Consider the following 16568-nt stretch of genomic DNA (forward strand, 5'->3'; position numbering starts at 1 on the left):
AACAGATATGATTATGGACTCTACCTGCAAATGTATCTTAGTAGCTATGTCACTATGGCAGCGGAAGAGCCATTCAGGGCATGGCAGCACCTGGGTTTCCTCCCTTGACTTAGGTTGGACCCCTTGGCTGTGTTCTATGTCTACAGATTTGAAAAGGCTGAAATCCAGTTCTCTAATCGTAACTGTTCTTTTACCTAGAAGAATTTTATTCTAAAGCTTGAAGTAATGCCTTGAGGAAGAAACAGAGTGTTAGTGAAAATATCACTAAGAACTTAAATATGATCTTTGAGACGTGTTAAAAGTTAAAACATAAAAACCCACTTGATAAATTATAAGATCTCAACAAATAAAGGCATACTATATGAAGTTTGTCTTCAGTTTCAATTCAAGTATAATAGGATCGTACAGCTGAAGAAAACGTCACCATTCTATTACATTTTTATTTAAAAAATTGGTACTAATTCTTAAATTTTTCCTTTCTTAAGCTTAAAAAAGTCCACCAGTCAAGGTCTTTTGCTTTTGGTGTACCCCATCATAGAATGGGGTATAAATTCTAATTTAAAGACACCCTTAATTTTCAAAGGATATTTGTGATAGGGCTAGTTTTCAGAAAAGATGATTCACCACTCAATCTGGGAATAGGAAGGTGAAATGTTTTTGGGGGAGGTTCATAAAAGATGTCTTAGGAAAAATGAATGCTCTCAAACCTTTGGTTTAGGAGCGAGGTGGTGGGGCTAAAGTGTCCCTTTAAAACAAAGCAACTGACCTTGCAAGCTGTATGGGAAAAGCAACCGATGTGTTCTGCAGCCAACTCGTGAACGCACATTTTTGTGTGACATTCCTGCTTGGGCAGCCAGGCTCTAATTAAGATCTAGCCAGTTCGATGATCACTAGGGAGAGGTCCAGGGTGTGGGGAACACTTCAAATCACATTCCATGCACACATTAGACTGTCAAAGCTTAGGAAGGCCCTGATAGTCCGTAGACATGGAGGTGGGGTAAAGGACTCTGAAACAAATGGGAGCACATGTCAGCATAAAATAGCTGCTGACACAAATTGAACATGTGCAATTTTTTAAAAGGTGGTATCGAATAACAGGCCAGCAGCCATCCCTCTCGGCATTTCAGACCTCTTTCTTCTCTCCACTCGGGCTCTTTGTGGAGTCACTTCCATCAGGCAAAGTTCCATAGGATAAGCCGTTTGCATCTGGCTGTATTTTGTCCAATGTTTGTTTCCCTGTGGAGATAAGAATCACACAGAATCTTTTGAGCTCTTTCAGAAGAATAAGTCTTAATAATTTCTCCTCTATCTAGGCCACATTTTATTCCCTTGAAAAAATACTAGGTGGTCACCCTCTAAGTAGAAGAGATAAACGTCAAGGAAGAAAGGCCCACGGAACTCCACGCCCCTTGATGTGTCATCATTGCTGTCCACATGACCGAGCCGTCTCCCACCCAGGGTCTACCATGCTGAGCACGGAAATCAGGTTGGATCAGTCAGGAGATTAACATGAAGCATGCACTCTTCTCCAAACCTCTCTCCCCAGTGTTCTGTCTCCTTGTTCATGTTTAGTCTAATGCATATAACAACAGAGAAAAGCAGTCTTTCATAGTGGCTTCTAAAGCTGTTACTGATCCTGTGTGTGGGGCTGTGTGAAATGAAAAATAGAGTTAAAAAGAAGTAAACTTTATTCCCTACCAAAGAACCCCTTACCATACAAGGCATCTCTAACACACACCCTTGCCACGAATGCTGATACGATGGCTCAAATGCGAAAGAGAACACAGAACTCATAGGGCCATATTTGCTCAGCCATAGGGATGAGGCTTTAATGGTGTTTGCTTCAAAGGCTCGGTCCTAGCAGAATGGTGGAGGAAGCTGTGAGAACATCACTGCTGTTTGTCTAGAAACCTATTGGTCACCCCAGATCCCTAGCAAAACTGGAGACTGTTGGGGGTGGTGAGCAGGGGAGGAGGTGGGGACACGGCAGCCCGTTTCCTTTGTTCTGGTTACGGCTTGTGTTGTCTACGTGACAGAAGCTAGTTATTCTCGGTGAGAGTGGAGAGCTGGGACAGCGATGTATCCGCTCTGGATGAATGAGGTAAGGAAGAGGGGAAGAAGCTCACGTTCAGGTGATCGAGAAGAACGTCTCTCTTGGCCCTACAGTGCACAGGCCACCTCCGTCTGAGCACCTGACTTTCTGGCCCTAGATGTTCCCTCAAAGGCTCTCCAAGCAACAAGGGTCTGTTCTTGCCACTCCTACTCCTTTCCCTACCCTTTTCCAATTTAAAGAAACCTAAAAAGGAAATTTGCAACATCACCCAAATCAAGAAAACAGGATCAGTTCTTTTCTAACCCCAGTGTTCTGTGCAAAGCCAATATTCAAATAAATGATTATTAACCTTTACAGTTAAACTATCACCTCTGGTTTCATCATTAAATGTACATGTTTTTGAGGGTAAGAATTATGTTTTAGATTAATTTTACACCCCAAATCATACCAGCAATGATTAATTTATAAGGATAAAATTTTCTATTCTAAATTAAGGAATATACAGTTTTACCAGGGACATGTCCAATATCAATGTAAGATTGTGGCAGACGTTCCTTTCCTCGATTTCTTGTGACCAAAACCACACCAAGGAATGACAGAAAACACCTGTAAGAATAATGGTAATAAAGAACACAAGATCACTGAAAGAACTCACAGTGTTAAATAACTGAATTCCATATTCGACATGATGACATACATTCCACTGGTTTTATTCTTTCTGTTTCTCATGGTAGGCTGCCTAGAACTTGTCTTAATTGCTGCAGCCAATAATATTTGTCCCCAGAACCAAGACCTGGGCAGCTTCCAATAAGTCTCTGCTTCAGGTTTTTACCATCTGGAGGCTAATTTAGGCTCTAAACCCTTTGGGTAGACACTAGGTCTCATTTTCTATCCATGCATGCCCAGACTCATTACTGGCATGCAACACGAGCAAAAAATAATTTATTCTTTAATTTTCTAAGATATTTTGTTGTCCTTGGCCATAAGAATAGTCATGGTTTCCAGATCCCAGAAGTTTAGCCTCGCCCAAAAATCTTATGAGATTGAATTCTCAAGATAGATGATTTTCTACACTGAAAAGAGTCTGGGCTCAAGTTTGCATAACAATGGTCATGCAGGATACCACATCAAGAAGCAACTAAGCATTCATAGGGTGCCAGCTGGCACCAATGGAAGAATTGATACATTGGCGCTATTCTGTCAACGTTCTGCTCTCTGTTTGCCACAATGCCAGCAGTGACTGTCCTCCAAATCTCTAGGCAGGGTTAACGCTGGGCACCCAGACACAGGAGAGGGATGGCATCAATCTGATGTTATTAGGTCCAAAGGTAGGGATCTGCCCCAGTCTCGGCCTTTTGTTCTAGGTGATCCTAGAGGCATCTGTGGTTCCCTGATTGAGATCTAACCTAGGGGTTCCCAAGGGTGGGGTAGGTCTGATAGAGTATAAAAATGTGGAGTAGCTACAAGGGCCAGTGGATTTACCTTGACTTTGTGCTGGAACAGAAAATCCCCAATGTTTCAGAACCCTCAGAGAGATACTTAAATCACAAAGACCCTGAGCCCTGGGTAGGGTGTTAAGTTGAAAAATATGTTTCTTTTAGGAACTCGGGGAACTGATGTTTCTTATATAATTTTCCAATTTTCTATGCCTCAGGTACAATGCCAAAAATCTCACATAAAAGTAATAGGATTTCACATACCTTACTTCTGAGACATTTACTCACCCAAAAAGATATATAAATATAGTGAGAAAAGTTGCACCAAGGAATTCCTTATAAAATATGATACCTACCGTAGAAATAGAAGATAACATTAATTTCAGGGTAAGAATGTTTACAATAGCTACATATTGTTTTTCAAATTAATATAATATTTTTTCTAAGTATAGTTACCCTTAAAATGCACACCCTGTAGTTTAAAAGTATTTGCATGCCATACTAACATTTTCAGTGATTCCAAAAGAACACAGATTTGTAGACTTTATATAACGTAAGTATCATTATTAAAAAGTCAGCACCATTAATGTAACTTTTGCCAACAGAAATTTCTTATCCAGTCCAAGATTTGTCCCACTGGCATGTGCAAGAAAACAAAACTCGAGTGATATTTTCCACCTACAGTTTTAAGCCTGGGGTCAGCAAGGCTGACCTGTGCATCTGGGTGGACTCTGGGCCTTTGACACAGCGCTCGCACTTCAGGCCAGCTGCTCCCCATGCTGTCAGTCTTGGCAACACCCTGAGGTTTCTGGGTCTGGCACACGCTCATTCAGGCACTGGAGGTTGCAGATGTGCTACCCCAGCTCCGTTTCTCACTGCCAACCCCTCTCCCATCTCCTTCATCTGGTCTTTCCTTCTGGGTGAAGGGAAATGTGGATGTGTCCTTTACTCTGATGAGCTTTTCTTCTCTCCTTGTTAGTCTCAATGATTTCCTCTTGGCCTATGGTCCCAAAGCCTTCGTAGACTTTTTACTAAATAAGTTATCTTTAAATTATATATTACTTGGAATCAAATTTTGTGTGTGTGTGGTGTTGGCCTTGTTACCCTGTGGACAAGTATTTATTGAGAGTCCTAAGCGCCAGCCACTGCTTAGGTGCTGCAGATACCACAGGGAACAAGACAGAGGCTTTCTCAGTCTGAAGTCTATCTCCTCACCTAGAGGATAAACTTCCTACGGGAATAAGCCATGTCCCATTCTGATGAATATTTGTTGAATGAATCAACACTTCTGAAGCACTTTTCCATGTTATTACACATTTCCTTGTGATCATTTTAATGTTTTCTTGTTATTCTGAGCTGGTTCCCCATAATATTCGTTTCTTGAAGGACATTTTAAATTGTTTCAAACGTTTTGCTTTTGTAAAGTGTCACTAAGCTTCTCTACGTATTTTTTTCCCAGTATTTTAGGATTTTTTGTGGTTGTCGCTTTAAGAGGAATTTCTGTTCAAACAGAGCAAAAACTAAAAAAAGTGTAGTAAAATACACATAACGTAACATTTACCATCCTAAACATTTTAAAGTTTCCAGTGCAGTTGTGTTAAGTATACAGTCGTCACTCGGTACCCACAGGATTTGGCTGTAGGACCCCTCCGCGGATACCAGAATCTGAGGATGCTCAAGTCCGTTATATAAAATGGCATAATATTTGCATATAACCTACACACATCCTCCACAAATACTTTAAATCATCTCTAGATTACTTATAATACCTAATACAGTGTAAATGCTATGCAAATAGTTGCTATCATGCGGCATATTAAATTTTTGCTTTTTGGAATTTTCTGGAATTTTGGGGGGGGAGGGGATATTTTCTATCCACTGTTGGTTATATCCACAGATGCAGAACTGGTGATATAGAGGGCCAACTATATTCATATTGTTGTGCCACCAATCTTCAGAACTTCTTGTGAAACTGAAACTCTATACCCATTAAACAACTTCCCCATTTCTGCCTCCCCCCAGCCCCTGGCAATCACCACTCTACTTTCCATTCCTGTAAGTTTGACTACTCTGGATACCTCATATAAGTGGAATCATACAGTGTTTGTCCTTTTGTGACTGGCTTGTTTCACTTAGCATAATGTCCTCAAGGTTCATCCATGTTGTAGCATGTATCAAAAATTCTTTCCTTTTTGATGGTTGAATAACATTCCATTGTATGCATACATCACATATTCTTTACCCATTCATCTGTCAATTTATGTTGCTTCTGTCATTTGGCTACTGTGAATAATGCTGCTATGAACCTAGGTGTACAAATATCTGTTTGAGTCCCTGCTTTCAATTCTTTCGGACATATACCCAGAAGTAGAATTGCTGGATCATATGGTAATTCTACGCTTAATTTTTTGAGGAACTGCCATAGTGGCTACACCATTTTACATTCCCACTAACAGTGCACAAGGGTTCCAATTTCTTCATATACTTGCCAACATTTGTTATTTTATTTATTTATTTGCTAGTAGTCATCCTAATGGGTGTGAAGTGGTTTTGGTTTGCATTTCCCTAATGATTCGTGATGTTGAACATCTTTTCATGTGCTTGTTGGCCAAGCACAAGTACATCTTCTTTGAAGAAATGTCTTAATCAAGTCCTTTGTCCATTTTTTAATTGGGTTATTTTTTTGTTTTGGAGCTGTAGGATCAAAGAGTGGAAACATTTTTAAGGCTCTTGATAAAAACTCTGACACTCAGTTCTAGGCGGGAGGTACCATGGTACCCGACTCCACGAACGTGCCCGCAACACTTCAGCCTCGTCAGCATTGATTATTGAGATAAAAAGAGCAAAACGAAAGCTTTACTAATTTAGCAGGCAATATATGGTATCTCATTTCGTTTTAAGCTTTTCGTAAAAGCTATACTTTTTGATGGGGGCAAAGAGGAGAAGTAAGTCAAGAAGCTTCACCTCCATTCCACACTTCAGTGACATCAGGTGAACTATGATCACTCCCAGAAAGTTCCAGCTTCCCTGACTCATCAGTTACTTGCTTTGCTAAGTATTCAGATCCAGCCCTGTTGGGCCTCCTATAAAACCTTCTTTTCAGGGGAACTACATGTCTTACACATCTTTAGCACAGTCATCTTAATTATTATGCTGTGCGTCACGCCTATAAATGTTTTTGGCCTTGCTCTTTTCCTTTTTCAATATTTCTAGGGCACACAAGTGTACAATCTTTTGTTACTTTCTTTTGTCAACAAGCATAAAATGCTAAAAAAAAATTAGATGTTTTCGGATATAATCTTTCTCTTTAAAAGTATGTTTCAATTTTGGGAAACAGAAAATGCATTAATTACATTTAAAAATTGCCCCCTGGCAGTCACCCTGTTTGCCATGAAATAAAAAAGATGTGTCCATTAGGCAACAGATAATACCTAATTACCTCCCAAATACATAAACTTTGCATTGGGAAATGAAGTCCCAGTATGACAAGGTAGTAAATACATCTAATAAGCCAATGAACTAAGGTATACCAGTACCAAACTTACAAATGATATACCTGAATCGACTGTATTTTTGTTTGGACCAAGTTTCAAATTTATACTTTTTTAACACTACTCTGTCTGACCTATTTAAAAAATTGTCCATAGAAAGAAAAGAACTACAATAGTAGAAAAATAGAGGCCAGAACAGTAAAAGTAGTAGTTTCTGTTCTCATCTGTCTGGCCTTCCCTGGAACACTGGATTCTCGTTTGGATCCCTCTCTCTGATGCAAGTGGTGAGCACCAGGGAGGGAAGAGTTCATCGAACTGGGGATGTTTGGTCCAGAGACAGGACACAGGAGGACCTGCGCTTTGATTATCAGAAGGGCTGGCAAGGAGAAGACTCCAGAAAGCAGAACTAAGATGAGCATCTGGAATTCACAGGGAGGCTTATTTCAGTTCCAATACAGGGGAATACTATCTAATAATTAGAGCTCTCCAGATTATTAGAGTGATTCAAACCAGGACTGAACTGTCTCGGGGCACAGAGAGCACTGGGGAACATTCACACAAAGTAGAAGAACCTCTCCTAGAGGATGTTATGGAGGAAGTTCAGACACTGGGCGGTAGCTAGGAGGATGTGGGCTATACATTCCTTATAACCAAAATATTCCTTGATTTTCTCATTACTCTGAGGGAGACTTCATTTATGCTTGTTATGGGGATAGAATCACTTAAGCATAGAAAGCCAAAACTCACCTGCAATAATGGCACTGATGGTAAAGAAAGTATGGTTAATGGGCACCACCGTCGCCGTATTGTAGAGTTTTGTGGCTTGATTCAGGAGCCTAGAGCAGAAGGCACTTACTGAAGCTCTGTCTTTAAGAGACGCTCAACAATAAGTTAACAATAACATCGAGAAATGCATGTTCTTTAGCTACAACTACAAAGGGGAAGGAAGTGCAGTAAAAGGGCATTTCCAATCAGCAGTCATAGCTTATATGCATCTGATGTATGAGATCAGATGTCAGGTTTTACGGTCTGTTTAAACCAACAACAGTAACAATGAAAAGCAATTAATCATATTTGGAGGCCACAGAAGTTTGAGTTGGAAGCGATTCAAGCTGCTGGACCAGTATCACACTGGGGCTGATTCATTAGGATAGACTTTAGAACCTGTTAAATATCATATCGGGGAATGGTATAGCTATCCCTTGACATGCCACGTGCCAAGAAAGAAGATGGAGAAGTAAAGGAATGTTTAATGTTTCAAAAACAATGCTCAGCCCTCCAGCTGCAGAGCACATGTGGGAGCTCAGCTTCCCACTTTGGCCGCCAACATGGTTCAGGTTCCCACAACTGCACCGTGCAGCCCTGTCAGGGACTAGACCTTTTCTGAAGCAGTGCATTGCAGTGACATCACCTGGGCACTTTGAAAAGCACTAGTGTTTAGGTCCTATTCTAGAGCAATTGAAAAAAAAAAAATTTGTGAGTAGAGCCCAAGTGTTCCTCTATGTGTGTGTGTACATGCATGTACACACACATGCATGCACACAGGCATGTAAGTATATATGTGCATGTATACATATATGTACAAACCAACCTCCTCAGGTAATGAATTGTAATGGGAAGCCAGGGCTGAGAACCATGGTTCTACAGTTCTAGTGCGGTCACACAGTTCTAGGGTGAGAGGTGCAGGGACTGAAACAACGGTGATAGGAATGTAGTTTACCTTCAGTTGTATCTGGCTTTTAAATTCGTGAAGCAGAGTTTAAAGATAATCATGCTAGTCAGTAAATTCTGAAAGCTATTGTAACTGTACCGATTAATTCAGAAGAGAGATGAAACAAAGCAGTTTCATGATTCGAGTGTTAGATACACACTTGGTCTTATAAACAAACAAAAGAAACAGTTTGTTTATGACAAATGAAACAGTGACAGAACATTGGATTTCTCCGGTAACACACTCCTTGTAACAGGGTCCGTATTCAACCCGTAACAATTAGACTTGACTTCTAGCACCTAAGGAAGGAACCATTCTCCTCCAAAATTTGGGCTTTGACTTCCTGGCTGGCGCTGGGCTGGCGCTCCTGCATAGCATTTTGGGGTAAACAGAAAACTTTCTGGTGGACTCAGGAGAACCTAGCAGCAAAGGCAAAATCATGATGTGAAATGGAGGGGAAGAGATTGGAGCAGATGGAGGTGGGGGGAGAGAAGAGCAGAAATTAAAAATGTTCCATATCACCGCTGTGAGGCCCCAAGAGAAATGGAAAACAATCATTCTGCAATCCCGTGGGTGCAAGGAAAATTCTGGCTGAAGATGCAAAGTTTTGGGGAAAGGATTTCCCTCCCGGCCAAACGTCTGGTTTTGTCCATCTCTGGGCAATTAATGAGTATGAGCTAAGAAATGAAGGTGAAGGGTTCATGTATTTCCTATATTTAGAATGAAATCCTGGATGTGGACCTGCCCCTTTGATTTATTGCTAATGACAACCTGTGTGCGATGGATATTAATTACAAGCAGAAGAGCATCAGGAAAGTATCAAAGTGCACTTAGCTGGATTATGGCCACACTTTAGAACTCACAAAACATGAAGGCAATGCTTCGTAAAAACTTATTATTGGATGTGAAGGATAAAGCCAGGGATATTGGCTGAGGATAAGCATAGACCCCTCACCCTTAGAAATCGGTTGCATCTAATTTTAATTATCATCTGAGGCCAATAAAGATGAATGCTCAGAGAAGCACGGGAATGTTGAAAGGGCAGTGAGTATGTAAGAGCTAACTTACTTGACTTGGAAAACACAAGATGCTATCATGATGATAAACATGATATAGAAGATGGGATAAGTTAGTTGCATTTTATCCGTCACAGAAAAAGCGATCATGCCTGAGACGGCTTTTACTGAAATAACAGTCAATGAGGCTGAAAAAGAAAACACAAAACACAAATAAAATACATATCTGAGATAGAATTACAAATAAGTATCTTAACTTTACATGGTAGAGTAGTAAATACCCCTATTATGCTTTAAGAATGAAGACTGCCCTGAGAGGTGTAGGGTAGGTTGTGATGCCAGCCAAGCAGTAGTCCTGTTGCTCAAGCTGTGGCCTTTCCATTTGCTTAAATCAGCTAAAGATCTGCTGTGTGACTGAGTGCTTATCTTTGGAGCAAGATGCTTATTTTCCAGCCCTCACTGTTGAAAGGATGCTGTGGAGGTTATAATTACTGGTAGACGGGAAAGGAAGAAAACAATGAAGGGAGGAGATAAGAAAACGCAGATTGCCCATGTGACATTAATGGGAAAATAACTATTAAACTATACTGAAAAAATTTAAAGCCGAATAGATGAGAAAACTGGAAAGTGAAAAGCAACTCACTCCATGAGTTTACTAAGAGTTGTACTAAGTCTACATACGAGTCCTTTTGTTAGTAAACGCCTAGACGTTTTCATTAAAAATATTTTTTGACAAGGACGTCAATAGTAAGCAGGACAGAGCTGAGTGTTCATTTCTCAGAGTCAACCCTGAATCTAAGATTTACATAAGCAATGTCTGTTTATTTTCTATGCTAAAAGAGGAACTTATCACTATGAGAACAAGTTTCTCATATGTTTCAAACAGCAATGAGGGAAAAGTGATTTGATAAGGTTATGTTAGAATCAAAGCAAGGAAGAATTTTCTGGAAACACAGTGTTTCTGTAGGATGAAGAGAGTGTTTTCTTTCTGTCTTAGGTCTCTTGAAACTACTGTTGCATATAATTCCATAATTTAGCTGAAACCCACAGAAAGTTAAAAAATAATTTTTACATGAAATCAAATATCTGTAAGTCAAAGGCAGTGTGAAGAAGAAATACTATCTTTGATCTACTTGGTCATAATATATCTGAGCTTTATTCCTTTTAGCTTTTGAAAAGGAGATATATATATATATATATATATATATATATATATATATATATATATATATATATATATATATAGTTTAAAATAGCAGGTGATGGCCAACTAGGAAAAGCCTAGTTTTCTAAAAAATAAAAATATTCTTTGACTTGAAGGTTACCAGGGCACACTTCCAAATTAGACATTTTCTTTCTGTTAAAAGTCATAATTAACAGAGGAGACCAGGTGATAAATTCTAAAAACAAACTCCCAATCTGAACAAAGAGGCCCTTACAGCTGGGCCCTTCTTCACCTTAAATGTTTTTTGACTTGGTCATTTTACATATTTTGTATAGATTATGAAAATAGTCATATTTTAGCTAATCTAGAAATGTAAAATATCTATAGACATGTATGTCACTTGATGGTTTAAGTTTATAAGGTTAGCTCTTGAGGGACCTTGATTTCCTCCTAAACACTTGGCTTGAAATTAGAGCACGATGTGGTGATGGGCTTGTGGTCTGAACAGCCAGGTTTCCAAAAGAGATCATTCACGGAGTAAGAGTTGAACACATTGTTCCCTTCGCCTCAGAACCTCAGGGTTGCAAAGCCCACCTAATTCAACCACCATCTGATGTTAAATTTACTTAAATACAAAACAAAAACAAACCTAGAATTCTTTATTAAACAGCTAAACCAACTATCAGTCGCTAGAGTTAATCACTATATTTTCAAAGCACGCACAATCACCACCTGATTAATCACTGTTTATTGTATTTCTAAGCTGGTGTTGAGTACTTCCAAGTTTTTTTGAGGGCGGGGGTGGTTAATGAGGATGGGTGGGAATACCAAATTGTAATGCAGTATCATTCTAATGTTGTAGATATAAAAGTAGAAAGTACTTAACATATGCACAGAAAAAATGGCTAGAAGAAACTACATCAAGATACTATCAGTGGCTATCTCTAGACAATGGGATTATGAATAAACTTTAAACTCATTTTTTAAACTATAAAATGTATACATGCCCATTTACAAAAATATGGAAAATGCAGAAAAGTCTGGAAAGAAAAATAAAAATCACCTGTAATCTCAACACTCATCCCCAAATCTTTTTTTTTTTTTTTTCCTGCGGTACGCGGCCTCTCACCGCTGTGGCCCCTCCCGCTGTGGAGCACAGGTTCCGGACGCGCAGGCTCAGCGGCCATGGCTCACGGGCCTAGCCGCTCCGCGGCATGTGGGATCCTCCCGGACCGGGGCACGAACGCGCGTTCCCTGCATCGGCAGGCGGACTCTCAAGCACTGCGCCACCAGGGAAGTCCCCCAAATCATTTTTAACATTTGAGACTCTCTGTAGTTATTTTTCTATCGCTAAGCACAAATATATTATAACATGTGAATCATACAGTATATACTACTTAGGAACCAATTTTCCATCACCATTAAGTATTTTCTATGCCAGTAATTATTCTTCTAAAGTATGATTTTTATTGGCTGGAGAGTAAGCCTTTGTATGAATGGGAATGCCTTTTGGGAACTCCTTACTCTTAGATATTTTGATTGTATCCATTTTTTTGGTATTAAAAATGAAACTGTGATGAATATCCTTGAATACAAATCTTTGTATATCATTCTGCCAATTTCTGTAGGAAAATCACCGAAAGGGCAATTACTGTGTTGACAGCCACTGTTCTTCTGAAATCTATTGGTAAACTATCTTCTACAGAGGACCAGACACACTCCCATAATATCATGCTGCAGTGCTCAATTATATGAATTTTTATATTTTATATTAAAATATTTTAGTTTCTTTTTGTCTTTCTCTGTTTTCTTAATTCTCAGCGGTAGACACGTATTACTTTCATCATTTTAACAGTACGATTTTTGCCCAACATGAATTATGCTGACCCATGTTTAAAAGTCAGCCTTCTCAGTTTATTCCTAGTTCTTCCTCAGAACTGATTCTTGCGTTTATTTATCGATCCATTGCTTTTCTGCCTTCTATTTCATTAATTTTTGCCTTTATCTTTACTAATTGTTCCTTTCTGCTTGCCTCAGCTTTATTTCTGTGCTTTTTTCCCCTAACTTCTTGAGTTGAGTACTTAATTGACTTACATTTAAAGCAATGAATTTCCTTCTGAATACAGCATTAGTCATAAACTATAGGTTTAATATTAAGTGTTTTCATAATAATTTAAGAAATATATGCTGTAATGAAATCGTGGTTTCTGCTTTGGCCCAGCTGCAGTTTAAGCATAGTGTTTAACATTCCCAGGTGGTACGGTTTTAGTGGTTCTATTTTTGTTATTATTTTCTGTTTTTATTTCACTGTGATCTGAAAATGTGGTCTGTACTCTTTCAACTTCCTGGAATTTATCAAAAATTTCTTTGTGGCCAATTATAAGATCAGCTTTTGTAAATGTTACACAGGCACTTGAAAGAAGGTGTATCCTCTGCTTTCTGGATTTAGAGTTCAACCTTAGAGCTGCCAGATCAAAATTAAGCATTCAGTTTCTCTAATTTTACAGATTTTTCTGTCTCCTTATTTCCATGAGCTAAGAGAAGTCTCCTACTCCTCTTATACTTATGCTAATGTAGTTTCTGAAATAGCTGCTGCCCAGTCTACTGAGGGCCCCTGTCCCCTGATGCCTCCTCCAAGCCCCAGTCCTACCCTGATTAGCAACTAAATACTAATAGGGGAGCCTCCAGGATCCTCTGTTGCATTTACTGCTTCTGCCCTGATTTTAACTTAGATGGTAATATAATGACCTTCTGCTTTCTTTTACTTTCAATCTGAGTTACCTTGTTTAGATGAAATTGATGTATGAAGTCAAAATATTTCACAACCAGCAGAGGCCAGTCAGAAAGGGTGATGTTTCAATAACCCTTACAGAGCTGAACCAGAGGAAACTGGCTGAATCCAATTTCAGAATCTTTTTCAAAATCAATACGGGAATTTTTCTCAAGTACAATTTGGAAATCTTTCTTTTTCACTTGGTAAACTTACCCCATTTACATTTATGATCAAAGCTGATATGTATGGTCTTAATTCTGTTATCTTACTTTCCTATTTAAAATTTCCTTTATTTTCAATATTTTCCTACATAATGTGCATCTTTTCTCTTAGTTTGCTTTTGTTCTCCCTACCTGGTAATTTGGAAGAAAAAAATATAAAGTTTCTTTTCTGTTCTTTTGATTAACCACATACCTGAACATGTTCTAGAGTAAATTTGTTTCTATAAGTAACTATCACAAATGCAACTCTTCCAATTCAAAGGAGAGTTGATGAAATGAAGAAATGAAACCTCCAGCACCTCATGAACATGGGAGCTGCAGCTGCCTCAAAGGTATGAATACAATGTACAAAGTTAGAGTTAACAACATGTGATGGATGGGTCATCTTAGGCAAAGAAAGAATTATAAATAAATTTTTGAAAAGGGAATTTCCCAAATGATTAGTGAGATCTCCTAGTGTTGATATATATGTGTGTGTGTGTGTGTGTGTGTGTGTGTGTGTATGTATGAGAGAGAGAGATACAGAGGAGTGGGGAGGGAGAATAGATTTAAAAAGATATAGAGGGCTGGGCTTCCCTCGTGGCGCAGTGGTTGAGAGTCCGCCTGCCGATGCAGGGGACACGGGTTCGTGCTCCAGTCTGGGAGGATCCCACATGCCGCGGAGCGTCTGGGCCCGTGAGCCATGGCTGCTGAGCCTGTGCGTCCGGAGCCTGTGCTCCGCAACGGGAGAGGCCACAACAGTGGGAGGCCCGCGTACAGAAAAAAAAAAAAAAAATATAGAGAGAGGGCTTATGTAAGCATCAGTTTTCAAATCTTATAAGGTGCCTCTGGAGAAAAAGGAAACGGGTAGTTAAATAATGAATGAAAGAAATGTATTCAAGAAAAATCATACTGCTTACATTTGTTTCATATTAGCCATGTTTTAAAGTTTTTTTTTTCTAAATGTAAATAGGATAGGCCTAGATAACTTCTGATACAAAAGTTTCATTTGGGTTTATTCATTTGTTTCTCTTTTAATATTCTTCAATTATTTACTAAGAAAAAAATCCCCAAATTGTCAGAGAGCAAATAAAATTATCAAGAAGTAAAAATCCTTAAATATATTAAAAATTAAACATATATCAATTGCAGCAATGGACATGCAAAGTACAATTTGCGTAACTGAGACTCAGTTTCTATAGATCAGAATTGAAAAGCAGAAACAATGAGAAAAAATAGAATGCTCAAATATTTTCCTTTAAACTCTTTTATGACTTAGCATGGCTACATTAGATAATTAGAAAACAAAAGAATACCCTTACCTAGAAGTGCCACGAGGGTTAGCAGAATCACAATGTGTTTCATTCCTTTCCTTTTATGGAAATATAGGAGAATGCAGAAAATGAGTATTTCTAAAATCTAGAAATGAAAAAGATGAAAAAGAGTAAAGTGTAAATTATTCTATCCGAAGTCTTCAGAATGGCACACTTCTCTTTTTGATTTTGCAACAACTATCAGATGAGGGTTGAGGATGACTGGAGCTCCTAAGGACAATTATAAATATATGAGAACAGCATAAGGAGCCTTAGTGATCCAGACCTAGAGTTCTAACATCACCTACATGGCAATGATGCCCAAATCTAGACCTCCAGTCCTGACCTCCCAACTCCAGTCTCATTTATCCAGTTGTCTACCAGACATTTTCACATGCTTTTTTTTTCTTTTTGGCTGCGTTGGGTCTTTGCTGCACATGGGCTTTCTCTAGTTGTGGTGCACGGGCTTCTCATTGTGGTGTCTTCTCTTGTTGCGGAGCATGGGCTCTAGGCATGCAGGCTTCAGTAGTTGTGGCATGCGGGCTCAGTAGTTGTGGCTCACGGGCTCTAGAGCACAGGCTTAGTAGTTGTGGCCCACAGGCTTAGTTGTTCCACAGCATGTGGGATCTTCCCGGACCAGGGCTCAAACCGGTGTCCCTTGCATTGGCAGGCAGATTCTTAACCACTGGGCCACCAGAGAAGTCTGACATGCATGTTTAACAGCCATAACACATGAATATGGGCAACACTTAACTCTTTTTTGTTTTTGGCTGCATTGTGTAGCATGCAGGATATTAGTTCCCCGACCAGGGATCGAACCTGTGTCCCCTGCAGTGGAAGCACAGAGTCTTAAACACTGGACTGCCAGGGAAGTCCCAACACTTAACTCTTTATTTATTTATTTTTTGGCTGCGTTGGGTCTTCATTGCTGCACGTGGGCTTTCTTTACTTTTGGCGAGTGGGGGTTACTCTTCCTTGCGGTGCACGGGCTTCTCACTGTGGTGGCTTCTCTTGTTGTGGAGCACAGGCTCTAGGTGTGCAGGCTTCAGTAGTTGTGGCCACGGGCTTAGTTGCTCTGTGGCATGTGGGATCTTCCTGGACCAGGGATTGAACCTGTGTCCCCTGCATTGGCAGGCGGATTCTTAACCACTGCGCCACCAGGGCAGTCCCCAACACTTAATTCTTGGTGGCCTACCTTCCCTACCTGTTCCTCCTGGGCCTCCACCCTGTCAGGAGATGGCATCACCACATGCCCTGCTGCACAAACTGAAAACTCCTCCTTTTCCCTCATTCCTCGCCACCCTCTCTGACTACTGCAACAGCTTCTACTTTGTCTCTGATTTGACTCTTGCCTCTTTACAATCCAGACATTCAGCAGCAAGAGGAGTCATTTAAAAATACAATTTGGGG

General features: G+C 39.7%; 1 protein-coding gene across 2 annotated transcripts in view; it reads right to left on the reverse strand.

Moving 5' to 3' along the window:
* Positions 1-426: 426 nt before the first annotated feature.
* The window catches only part of NIPAL2 (NIPA like domain containing 2), a 74216-nt gene continuing 58074 nt past the window's right edge, over positions 427-16568 (reverse strand). The window contains exons 6-11 of one of the 2 annotated variants that reach the window (XM_059994965.2): positions 15168-15264; positions 9760-9895; positions 7728-7816; positions 3778-3841; positions 2565-2659; positions 427-1236 (exon numbers count right to left, since the gene is read on the reverse strand). In XM_059994965.2, coding sequence (XP_059850948.1) covers positions 1124-1236; positions 2565-2659; positions 3778-3841; positions 7728-7816; positions 9760-9895; positions 15168-15264 — 594 coding nt within the window. In that variant the 3' untranslated portion in view covers positions 427-1123. The other variant, XM_059994966.2, reaches the window with a different exon arrangement.

Source organism: Delphinus delphis, chromosome 17 (genome assembly GCF_949987515.2).
Source record: "Delphinus delphis chromosome 17, mDelDel1.2, whole genome shotgun sequence".
In the NCBI taxonomy this organism is placed as follows: domain Eukaryota; kingdom Metazoa; phylum Chordata; class Mammalia; order Artiodactyla; family Delphinidae; genus Delphinus; species Delphinus delphis.